This window comes from Loa loa, assembly GCF_000183805.2.
Source record: "Loa loa unplaced genomic scaffold supercont3.3, whole genome shotgun sequence".
Classification (NCBI taxonomy): domain Eukaryota; kingdom Metazoa; phylum Nematoda; class Chromadorea; order Rhabditida; family Onchocercidae; genus Loa; species Loa loa.
Window position 1 is genome coordinate 1,005,580 of NW_018108183.1, and position 12,738 is coordinate 1,018,317.

General features: G+C 30.3%; 3 protein-coding genes across 3 annotated transcripts in view; 1 reads left to right on the forward strand and 2 right to left on the reverse strand.

The window, feature by feature from the left end:
* Nucleotides 1-4,307, forward strand: part of LOAG_16446 (hypothetical protein) — a gene marked incomplete at both ends in the record, with an annotated part of 5,068 nt that extends 761 nt beyond the window's left edge. The window contains 6 exons of the mRNA XM_020449098.1: nucleotides 5-65; nucleotides 1,010-1,148; nucleotides 1,751-1,896; nucleotides 2,701-2,883; nucleotides 3,288-3,611; nucleotides 4,077-4,307. Coding sequence (XP_020307473.1) covers nucleotides 5-65; nucleotides 1,010-1,148; nucleotides 1,751-1,896; nucleotides 2,701-2,883; nucleotides 3,288-3,611; nucleotides 4,077-4,307 — 1,084 coding nt within the window. The remainder of the gene's footprint in view (nucleotides 1-4; nucleotides 66-1,009; nucleotides 1,149-1,750; nucleotides 1,897-2,700; nucleotides 2,884-3,287; nucleotides 3,612-4,076) is intronic.
* Nucleotides 4,308-5,828: 1,521 nt separating this feature from the next.
* LOAG_08385 (sparc) lies at nucleotides 5,829-10,211 on the reverse strand (the record flags this gene model as incomplete). The annotated part of the gene is made up of 7 exons (XM_020447685.1): nucleotides 5,829-5,851; nucleotides 6,590-6,884; nucleotides 7,397-7,513; nucleotides 7,794-7,883; nucleotides 8,088-8,226; nucleotides 8,584-8,699; nucleotides 10,119-10,211. 7 exons carry the CDS (start codon nucleotides 10,209-10,211, stop codon nucleotides 5,829-5,831), a joined length of 873 nt encoding a protein of 290 aa, XP_020302113.1.
* Nucleotides 10,212-11,807: 1,596 nt separating this feature from the next.
* LOAG_16447 (hypothetical protein) overlaps nucleotides 11,808-12,738 on the reverse strand; it is a gene marked incomplete at both ends in the record, with an annotated part of 3,131 nt that continues 2,200 nt past the window's right edge. Inside the window, 3 exons of the mRNA XM_020449099.1 lie at nucleotides 11,808-11,900; nucleotides 12,209-12,370; nucleotides 12,485-12,549. Of these exons, the coding sequence (XP_020307474.1) occupies nucleotides 11,808-11,900; nucleotides 12,209-12,370; nucleotides 12,485-12,549 (320 nt within the window). The remainder of the gene's footprint in view (nucleotides 11,901-12,208; nucleotides 12,371-12,484; nucleotides 12,550-12,738) is intronic.

Genomic DNA, 12,738 nt, shown 5'->3' on the forward strand with positions numbered 1-12,738 from the left:
AAAGCTATGGAACAATATACGGAAATTACTGTTGGGTTCAGAATACTTACTGGGTACCATTTCAGGTAACTTAATTAATTTTGTTATTTTCATGGCAAAAAAAGGAAAAAGCAAAAAGAAAAAGTAGATAGATAAAGAATCATTTTGTATAACAATGAAAGAAAGAAAGAACAAGATTTTTCTATGAACATTGGATATGTATATTTAAAAAGAAAATCAATAAATAAATGCTTTCTGTTTTACAAAATAGAAATGAAAATGATTTCATTTTCTTTTTGTTCGAACATTCTACAAGTGTCAGTTTCTATTACAATGTAGCAAAGTATGAACTTTAGCTGAACAAAAAATAAACTGAAAAATGAGAGAGAAATATATTATTATTATTATTGTTTGTTTTTTTTTTTTTTTTTTTTTTTTTTGGACAAAAGGATGCGTGTAAATTGATAATTGATAAAGTGATAACCATTTTATTTGATTCATTTCATATTGAATCATTGGATTAAAGTATGCAATCATTCATCTTTCCGACAGAAACACTAACATTTTGATTTGTTCCGCAATATTGCCCTCGTAAAAATACGATGTTCCCTTTTTTGTTTTTTTTTTTGCCCCTTCTTTTTTCATGAAAAGAAAAAGTTGGAACAAAAAAACAACCGTATTTTCCAAATTATTCTTCGCATATATTCATAAATAAATTATAATCAGATAGCATATTAAAATTTAAAATTGAATTTATTAAATTTTTACTGAAACTTGAAATTTTTTCTTTTTTAGAATTCTTTCCTTCAATCTCATGAGCAGTCAAAAAGCTTCTATTATTGAAATAACAAATGATGGAAAATAAATTTATGTTTCGTAAGAATTAAATGTTTTCCGTAACAATATTGAAATTATTGTAATTAAAAAGGATATGATACTGTAGTAGTAATGTCTAATTCAATATGAAGAAACGCTTAAATTTAAAGCAATATTAGATGCAAAATGATTATTACCTAGAATTTTATTGAAGGATTTAATACCGCATCGTTTGGATGATCGGGAACGTCGACAAATTGGTTATTATCAGTGGGTTCCATTTGCATTAGCTATTGCAGCTATCATGTTTCATATGCCATCAACTGTCTGGCGAATACTTAGTACACAGTCAGGTAATCATCTTTTTAATATTATCATTACAGTAAATTTTTTTGAATTTCAATCGCAACAAGTTTGCATTCACTTAATTAATTTTTATATTTATATATATATACATAAAAAATTTAAACATTTCTATCAATTATTTGTTTATTTTTTCTCTCTTATATCAATAATAATGATGCTTGCTTAATTACTGTTACTGCTGCAACAAATTACAATACTTCAAATTTGCTTTTAAACTATGTGTATTACAATTTGGATAAATTAGTATTGAAAGGTAACCTCTCATATCTTATCAGTATCTTTTGATGGGGCTGATATTGGTTTTGAGAATTTTACTTTATCCAAACCACAAATTATTGATTTATCTCTGTTGTTTATTGTTGTTTAAATATCATATCGAAGAAAATGGCGATCATTATTTCATTGGAAAAAGGTATTATTGGTTACAGGGCAAGGATTTTTCTATGTATGCGAAAGAGCAAAGAATTAAAATGATCACTTTTCACATTGAGCAATGGGAGGAGAAGGAGGTACACGGGCATTTCCGAGCCAAATCTGATAGCTTAAGTCAGAAATAAACAATTGATGGAAATCGATAGTAAAATTGCAGGATTGAACATGTCACTGGTGATACAATTAGCAAGCCAGGACCAAAATGTCGATCCGTTAATACGAGATCATTCTGTTGAAGTACTGACTAGGCATATTGATGATGCGCTGAAATATCAACGTGATTATGGTAGTCGAAATAAAAGTGTAAGTATTTTTGCCAAATATTCCTGTGAAATCAAACTTCGGCATTGGATCTATTACGATGATAGTCTGGTTGGATATGAAAACACTGTAACAAAATATAATTAATCTCTGAAGATTCATACAAATTAAAGGGATACTAAAGCTTATTGGAGGGGTGAAGATAAACAATTTGAATCATCGATAAACTGATCAATGAGTAAAATAATAGATGATAATTTGAAAGATGACATTTAGACTTTTTTTTTCTCGAAAAAAAGTCGTTATGGCAGTATCAAACGTGAAATTTAGCTGCGTTTAATACAGTGGGGAAAACTCGTCATTTCATGGTTGGATAAAAAGTTATTAAGGATGCTTCAGTTCATCTGAAAAATCAATCCTAATTGCTACACTTAATTACATCACATCTGATATCTTAAAAGATTGAGGAAATTAACCATACCTTTTGTGTAGTGCAAAAGCCTGAGAAGCATACTTTAAAACTTTAAAACTAATTAAATTTCAATCGTCCACAGCCACATCTTACTGATTTCCAGTCCTGATAAAGGATTAAATTAATTTCCCTGGTAAAAACTAGAATTCATTCGGAATATGTAATTGACATGCAATGCTTTTCCATAAATGAAACAGGAAATATTATTGGTTAACAAAAAATTTTCGAGAAATTTTTCACGTATAATTTTATACAAATGGAAGTAATCACAAAAAAGGAAAAATTGCATGCTTAATATCTTCATATGATCTCAAATAAGTTAGAAATTTTGGTTAAAATTTGTCAAGACATAATAACTTTAACATTAATTTCAGGTATATCTATTTGCTGTGCTAAAGTTAGGTAAAATTTACGGAGCTTATGTATCAGTTGTTTATCTCTTCGTGAAGAGCTTACATCTATGTAACGTTATCCTACAATTTATTATGCTTAATAACTTTTTGGAAACATCCAATTATCCATTCTTCGGTGGTCATGTTCTTTACGATCTCATCATGGTATAATGTTTTATTTGATACAATTTATTATGCTTAATAACTTTTTGGAAACATCCAATTATCCATTCTTCGGTGGTCATGTTCTTTACGATCTCATCATGGTATAATGTTTTATTTGACATTAGAATTCATACTACAGTTTAGTATTACAACTTGGAAAGAATCTTTTACGGAGATTTTTTTCGATCACTGGATTTAGTCAAGATTTCTCTACTAAATACCAGTTCTCATCTACAACGAGAAAAAGGGGATATTTAAACTAGTAAAATAGTTGAACCAGCACGTCCATTTGCATGCAATGCAAAACTTTAATGTAATTATATCATACTGCAAATGCATTTATAGGTGCATTCATCATCTCACGTATGTGAAATAGAATCATTCTGGTAGTTGAACATTTCTAGGGTCGAGAATGGCGTGATTCAGGACGTTTTCCACGTGTAACATTGTGTGACTTCGAAATACGGGTTTTGGGTAATGTTCATCGGCATACGGTGCAGTGCGTTCTCGTTGTCAATATGTTGACGGAAAAGATATTCCTCTTTTTGTGGCTTTGGCTTTTACTGCTCTCATTCGGAACTGCCGTAAATATGGTCATTTGGACATTGTCATTATCGCTTGCAGAATGGAGGCATGCATTTGTCACTAAGTTTCTGGAATGTGAATCCAATCAGACTCATCGTTTTGTGCATCATTTTCTCCGTCCTGACGGTGTACTCATTTTGCACGTATGTTTTTATCATCTGGAAATTTTGCCAAATGTATTATTGGCTATATTTAACTTTTGATTTGGAAACTTCGTCTTGAAAAAGATAGTGTGGTGGATGAAAGAGTTCATTACCACCAAGGAACCAAGGACCTTCCAAAATGTTTCTTTCAAAAAAAACGGAGTTATTCGCCGATAGGCTGTCTAAACCTCTAAACCTCTCCTACTTGAATATTCTGTTTACAGTTATTCAAATTTGGGTAAATTAGTTACAAACTGAAAGGAAGAGTCCACAGGATATTCGGTTATTCAGTGCAACACACCTGATAGTGGCACAACTATACACATCAGATGCAATGCACCATGTACAATATCAGCCATCAAAAGCACATCTTTTAATCGATCTCCTAACGAGGATGATGAAATTTATCAATCAAGCTGGTCAATCGATCGATATTGCATGTTCTTCTAAAGCAAAAATTTCCAGATGATTGCTTCACATGGCGGTAACATTGTATGTGCTCGTCTTACGGAATCTTTATGGATGAAATTTTTGCAACGAAATGGTAAGCTAACTGTATTTGATGTCGAAAAAGCAGTATGTTCGGAAGAACGAAGTGGCAAGAATGGTAATAAACACGTTGATGAGGGAAGTTGGCATGAGCCAACAATGCCACCTCCAATGCCATTGCTACCTACTTCTACTCAGTTCGTCTAATAGTGCTAATCTAGAAACAGCAAGATAGATCAGAAGATATCATTGACTGTAACACTCCAAAGAAGGTTTTTGTAATATAGGTTTAGAAAAATATATTGTTTGGTTGTACAGATTTTTCTAACATTAACCGGTTGGATGTCCTCAAAAGTTTTGCCGTACTCAGTGATTTGAAATTTGATCGAAAATGGTAGAAATCTAAATTATTGCTTGAATGTATTTAGAAGACAGGTTATTCAACAGTTCAACATTTTGTATCATTCGCTATTGTCAATGAATGATTAGCTAAAAGTGACTTATTCTAACGATCTCATTAATTGCTATGATAAATTTCATAAAAATAACGCGTACTTTTCATGTTCAATTAATTAATGCAACAATATCACGTTTGTCAAAAAATGGTTTAAATTTCACCTCTGACCCCCTGCTCTACGTTTATTTTACTACCCTCCTCGTTTTGTTTTCTCAAAAAAGCATTTGGAAATTGATCAATAAAGGTATGAATTAAATTCCACTTATCAGTAAGTTTTTCAAAATTTGCTCATTAAGCTTCAATTCTCTTCCCAACTTTTTGAAATACTTGACTGGCAATGTAATACTAAACTTGTGATAGCTCATGGCGATACAAGATCATCCAATGCACTAATAGATATTAATTTCAGTTTAATTAGAAATACATAGTTATACAATGGAGGGTAGTATAATTATGTTCAAATTGGAGGTGCGCATCGAGAAATGATTTTCCCATTATTTTTTTTTCCAAGTTTCTTCTACAAAATGCAATCTAAACTAAAACTAAATCAAACTCATAATTAGGTACAATTTGTTTTCCATTTCTAATCCTGGATCAAATCTATAAATATCACCAAAAAATCACTCACCAAAATCACTGAGCTTAATCATGCAATACACCTTATTCTATTATGATTCTTTGTATCGGATAGGGACTAAAAGATTGCCTTATTTTGAATTTTGATCTAAAATTATGCCATAAAATTTGTGGAAATTAACTTTATAGGAAAAGGTTAGATTTGCTTAATGTAAATTTCCAAACTTTATACATATTTTTTTACCTTTTCATTCTTAGATATTACATGACTTTTTCAAATTTGATGAATTAAGAAAAGCAAATGCTTATTGCTTAAAAGTGATGCTTATTACTTAATTTCATTTCGCTCATAATGTAAATAAAAATGAAAACAAACTGTAACATTTTTTCATTCCTTTTTTTTTTTTGAGAAATCATCAAAGATAACTGACGTGTTGTGTGTGTGATGAGACGAATGAAGTAAGCAAAAAGAATTTCATTTTCTTTTTCTCCAATCAAAGATCAAAATTCAAATTCTTCTTTTCGCCAGGAATTGATTCATTATGATCATAAAGTGGCGGAATAAAAATTATGAAATAATGAAGAATACTCATAACTTCTCTATAACAGTAAGAAAAAAGAATTTCGTTTTTTTCTTTTTTTTTCGATCGAATAAAAGTTATAGTTGGCAGTATTTGGATATCACAGTTTTCATCCTAACAACGTTCTTGAATTTCACCTGAAAAGAATTTAACTTCTTATTAAACTACAATGTAACAAGTTTTGTACATTATAAATATGATGGGAAAAAAATAAAAAATAAAAACAAAAATTTTCACGAACATGTGAAATTTTTAACATTTATTTTGTGCATTTGGAACATTTCCGCTGGATTATATCTTAAATCAAACATTTAATCATAATTTCAATTTCTTTTCCAACTTTTCATTTGATTTCAAAAATTTTTAAGCATTTATTTTTAATTCAACAAAGACTTTTAATCCTTTTAAAAATAATGTAGCAACCATTTTTTCAACCCTTTTTTCGACTGCATTTAAAAATAATGCAGTTTTCTACTAAAAAATTTTTAGAATTAATGTTGTTACGACCTCTTGTCGGCAATTTTAATTGCTCACTATTACTTATTATTAGTCACCATGTGCTGATCAATTCTTTTCGTTTTAATAAATTTGATGCTGATATGCTAAGTTAATTAAATTTATTTTCTAAATTAAACAACTTAATTGTATTCTGACATAATAAAATCACCTATTGGAATCGTTTTCTCTTTTTTTTTTTGTTAATTTAAACGATTTTACTTCAAGCCAACACTATTGACAGCTACTGTTATACAGAGCTAATCATCAGCTAATTACTTTTTAATAACTCGAATAAATCAAGCAATAAACAAATAAGTAGTCGAATAATTTTGCTTGCTAGAATAATATAATAATATACCATATAGAAAAGAACTAACCTTCCTTTAGGCCGAGACATTTACCCCATTCCTTAATTGAAATATTGCCATCATTATTGATGTCACAGTTCTCCAGGAACGGTTTAATGCATGATTCCATAGGGATAACGGGTGCTGTGATGGGAATTAATTCATGATGAGATACATGTTTATCGTGAGGCTTGATATCCAGATCGCAGAATTTCCATATTACCGGATAGACATGCTTTTTCTCATCATCAGATTCTGCTTCTGCGATCAGTTCTTCCCATTCCAAATTATGCAGCTCTCGTCGTTTCTTCATTTCTCGCATTACCTTTAAAAAATTTTTTAGATTCAAAATTTTGCTTCAAACGAAAGCTTTGCTAAAAAATATTAAATAAATATGAAACAGTGATTCCATTTTACTCTTTCTTTTTAAATTTTTATATTAACATTACATTGTAAGTTATGAATGCCAGCAAAGTTTATTATTACTATTATAAGCAAAAAGAGAACTGTTAACTCGTAAAAGTCCAAACATTATTTTCGATCAACAGTAAAAAAAAATTCTCAAAAGGCAATCGTTTCAGGGATTCCAAATGTTTCAATTTTAGGTTAATAGAAGAAATCGTATTAAATTTAATTTCAACGATGCTAGGACAAAAGCTGTTTGAATCAAACAGCTGTTTGAATCTTTCTTGCAAAAGGCGTAAAATGTTATTTGGCAAATTTGTAAAATCGTTTTTTAGTGTTCACAAATATATACTTCTAATAAGTGATTTTTCCAAATATCTCCAGCAAAAAGCTCATTTATTATCAAAAAAATTATGATTTAATTGGATAGACCTGAAAAAGCCAGTCTGCCATTCGTGTTGGAAATTGGACCATCAGTTCATCGGTACATGGTTCAAGCTTCTTACAAGCACCCAAATATTCCAAATGTACTTTTGCATTAACTTTATTCTAAATAACAATCATTATTTCTTCTATGAAATTTCACATTAGTAAAAGATAAGCGCATTTGAAAATGATGCATTTTATCACTATATTGCTGGACATTAAAAAAGTAAGTTTATAATTGAGTAAATCAGAAGTAAATTCATACTCCGGCAAATTGAAAACATGTTTACACGATCCAGTGAATCAGTGCTTAAAAAAAAAGTACTTTTTTTATAGAAGTTTAATTCAATCTTAAAATTTAATAATGTTTTTATATGCAGTAAAGCAAAAAACATTGACTAACTTTGCATTCTTTAAATTTATGTTTGCAAAAACATCTTTCGCGATATAGTTCGCATAATGATGAAAATGTCTGGTTTGTGTTACTGCAAACCTGAAAATATCATCTTCTAGAAAAATTGCTCTTTCAAAATTTTTTTTCAAAAAATAATCTCCGGGATGTTTTCAATTACCTATACATTTTTCTGTTTGAAAAGCAAATATCACATCAATGGAAAATTAACATAGTAATAACATACATGATTAGCAAAGTTTCAAGTTTAAAGAACTTAAGTTTTAATAGAAATTTAGATGAAACCTGATCAAGCGGATCATCATCCAATTGTGGACATTTCGAAATGCATTCACAAACTGGTTCACCTTTTTTGTCCACAACACATTCTTTACCCCATCCACAGATATGATCTTCACAAGGATTTTTTGTGTTACTGATGCTGCTAAAACTCAACAAATACCCAATTATTTTTAATTTTCATCATATAATTAGACTAAGCTTTAGAACTTTCAGATCCGATTTATTTAAACAAAGCACTTTTCCAAGAAATTCGAGAGAATTGAGAACAAAGAGGAAAAGCAAACAATAACGGTGTTGTCATAAAGTGTCACTTTGGAGTACATGAAATATGATTGCTGAAGAAGTCAGATTGAAATCTAATCATATTTTCCTTAACTTTTTTCCCAATCATTAATTTTAAACATTAATCAAATTTAAAACTACTTCAAAAAAAATTACAATAAATTCATTAACGATTATTTCTAGCCTAGCAATAATTTTGTCTTTTTTTTCGAATAACTTTTTGGAATAAAGTAAAATGAACAAACCAAATTTAGAATCTTGAGTTGGTTCTGTAACTCGCTCATCAATATTTTCCAGTAATGTTTCCAATTCATCCCAATCATTTCCCTTCTTCTAAAATTTGAAAAGTAATTTGAAGTTTTTTTACAAAATCTCACCTTTTTGATATCAAGTGAGATATATTCAAGAGTAACAAAAAAAAAAAGAAAAACTCGAAAATATTTTAGCCAAAAAAATTTGGGAAAAAAAGTCGTTTGAAAAGTAAAAATGAAGCTATTGATATACGAGATAACAGCTGGTCGGTCATTTTAGTATCGGATGATTAGCTAGTGAATTAAAACAACTTTTTTATTTTTTAAAAAAAGAGCATGGCACAGTTCAAATCCTCCCAATGATTAGTTGATTAATTACCAATTATTTCTTTGCTCAAAAGATCACTTCATTTTGATATCCTAATGGCATAACAATTTTTTTTGCAACAAAAAAAAATCAAAAAAAATTTGGGTCAATTTTACCATTTACAATTCCTTTTCGTCTAATTAAGTGAACCAAACAACTTTCAAAAGGATGAAACTTTCAGATTGATATTACTGAACTTTTTTGTAATGACATTATGCTATCTTCTAAAGAAAAAAAAATCTTTTACTTTCCATTTGTTTTCAAACATTTTTCGCATACTTAATAGATAATTAGCAAATCCATTCAGCAAGTTTTATAACAAAAGTTTCAATTTATTTGAAATTTCCAGATTTCTGTACTTGACATTAGTTAAAAACTTTTTTTTCCCAAAAGAAACCCCTTACTTGTCTTGTTTCAATCAAAAAGTTTTAATTAAGAGAAAAGTTTTCAATTTTTTTTTACTGAGAAAATATGCAGAATTCGGCATTTAAAAAATGACAAAAGTGAGAAATGAAATAACTTTCCTTTTCACAAGAAAGATAGACATTTCAAATTAAAATTTACCATTGTTTTTTTTTTTTCACATAGATACGACTAAAACTGAGGAAAAGCAATCTACAAATATTTAAACAATAACTTGAAAATGCTCTTGCTTTGTTAATGAACCTGTACAGTTTAGAATTTAATACATTTCTCTCTTTTTGGTATCCAACTACTATCTTGTTGTGACTACTGCAACAACTGATTGCTTTCAAAATCATTCTGCGTTCCAATCATCTCTGATCAACAATAAATATTGTTTGCTCCTTTCTTCAACTTGACTTAAATTTTAATGAAAAGCTCAGAAGTTTACAAAAGAATAAAAAGGACAACATTTCTCTTGAAACGGATCAATTCGAAGAAGAATCACTAAACTGATCCATATCAGAGACATCTGTTATAAAATTGTGCAATGAAGTTCTGAATGAAATCAACTCAAGCTAAAATTTTTCTACCAAAGTTTAAGACTTCCAAGTATCGAGTAAATACCAAGAAGGAAAATTAGAACTTTACGATATGTTGGAAGTAACATCAGCAAAAGTACTCTTAGTATTATTTGAAATGTCAACAAGCATAAGGTGCGATATATCAAACCCCAATTTCTTCCCGAACAGTAACCGTAAAAGCTGCTTCGTCAAAGTTGTTTGTACTGTAGCGTCGATCGTTACAACCACGACTACAAACCATTTCAAATCTTGAAATTTAATTCCAATTTTCTAATAAGGATTTCTAGACAACATTAATAGATATCGGGAAAGTTTCCTCCTATAAAACTTTGCGGTATTATTAAAAAAAAAAAAGGACCGTCCGTAAATTTATTCGTATATTTGATATACAACTGTATGCGAGTTACGGATCCATCCAGATATATAGTAAAAGCAAAAGAGAAAGTGTCAAGATGGAAAAGGAATCTTAAGGTATTTGAAAATTAGGTAAGTAGGAGATCGTGAGAAAAAAAAACTTTACAAATACCTTCTTGCTAGTAACAGTCGAGACTACCACTAGTAAGATGCCGAAACATAGAGCTGCCACATTCATCGCGTCTGTTTGAGCTAAGTATAATAATGGGAAGTTTGGTGGGCAATTGTTAAGAGAGGTACTACGCCTATCTTACGAACATCCTCCTTCTTCACTTCCTCATTCATCAATCTAACAACCTGCTCCTCCTCTCTTCCAATGTTTCACCATCATCTTTGTAGCATTTACGCTACTTCGCTTGATCGAATTCAACAAAAAAAATTTTAATTCTTCGATCATTCTCACCATCCATTCAAAGTATATCTGTTGTTCATTTCATTGATATGTGTAGACTAGACGGATAGAGATGCAGTGAGCTTTTTTTTTTCCAGCATACGGTAAAAATGATATTTAGCTAAACTACAACAACGGATCAAAGGCACAATTTAAGTTCACGGCTTTCCGAATTCTGTTTAAATCAGCAATGGACTTTTTTTTTCCGAGAAGCAAAAACTTCTTTAAATTTGAAAATACAATTTATCCTTAAAGCTTTCAGTGTTGGTTTCAATTCTGAATGACGAAACTATCCCAAATCCTCCTGAATTTGTTGATGGATCAGCTGAAGATAGACTCCATTTACTATTACATTTCGACGAGATTTCAAATTACGACTACGTTATTACACTGCTATTGCAGTCAAAACGCTCGCACACATCTCTCACCTTTCAGATAGTTTAGAAATACTTCAAAAAAATTTCAGGATTTATTTTCTTTTAAGGAATTCAGAAGATATTCACGAAACTTATTTACCCATTCACGATCACGCAGTTCACGCTTAGAGAGCTCTTTTAAAGACCGTATCTCATGCTGCAATTTAGAAAAAAGAAAAATCAATGGATCTGAAAACACACCTCCTGAACCACAATAGTGTTTAAACATCACAAGCAACCGACATCAGCAAAAACAAACTTTCCCTCAAATCCAATTGGAATTACACCTTAAACACTGTGAAGTTATCCTGATTCACGAATTGTCAATGAATATTGTATCAATTATGTCAAGACGAATTTAGAAAGAATTTTACTGGGGCGAACACGATAACAGTATGACCATACAATAATAATGGTCATTTCATAAAATCTTGTGAAAAGGCCACCACAAAAAGACCACCACTAAATGAATTATTGACCGCTAATTTGGATACATTCTATCGCTTCTAAGAAATTTCCATTAAGTACGGTTTACAAACAATGAAGACTGACTCGTATGTGTATAACAAGTAATCATTATGTGTCAAGGAAAGATGAAATGCGCTTTCTTTAAAAATCAACAACATGGATGGAAGTTCAAGCCAATTCCATATTTATGTCCTTCAGTGAAAGATGCCATTCCGAACTGTGATGAAAGCGTCAAATTCAACTGAAATTTACATGATTATTCAATAATCACTATTGGCTTTCCATACAAATTAAACCTGCTGAAAACAGAATGCTTTAATAAGCACGAGAAAAACTGAAATCACTACTTCGCCTTTCCAAACTCATTTTCTTAGGAATATCTCATCAAACAATTGATTTGTTAGGCATTTTTCTTACAAAAACAAAACTTTCCAAAACATCTGGATGTATATATAATGAATGTTGAGACGTATAACGTGCCATGGTATGCTGTGCTATGGCTGAGGGGTCCAAGTATACATCTAAATCAACTTTGCTTGAAGAACAAACCCGTTTTGAGAGGTGATGCGTGAGTGCAAAAGCAAGTTTTGAGTCATGGCCGACTTTAGCTTTCAATTCTAGATCATGTGTGGGACAGTACTTCATTGCCAAACCGAAACGAGCGCCTGGTTCACCCGTCATCCAGCTAAACATAGCACCAATTTCCAAATTCTGCAAAGCACAAAGAGGTTAAGAATGCAATATTTCAAGGTTTTTCAAGAAATGAAGCAGGTGCAGCTAACAAAACGCCTTTTGATGTAAAGCAAACGATCAAGAAGAGATCACCTTTAAAGCCCCTCGAAGCGTTATGCTGGTCATCACATTACCAGGTCTCGAAATCAGTTTTCCCACTGCGAAATGCAAAAATAATGTTGTTTACCATCCCCAACAAAAGTTTCATTTTCGTTCAAAACGACTAGATGCAATAATTTACATACATATATATATATATATATATATATATATATATATATATATATATATATATATATATATATATATATATATATATATATATATATATATATATATATATATAT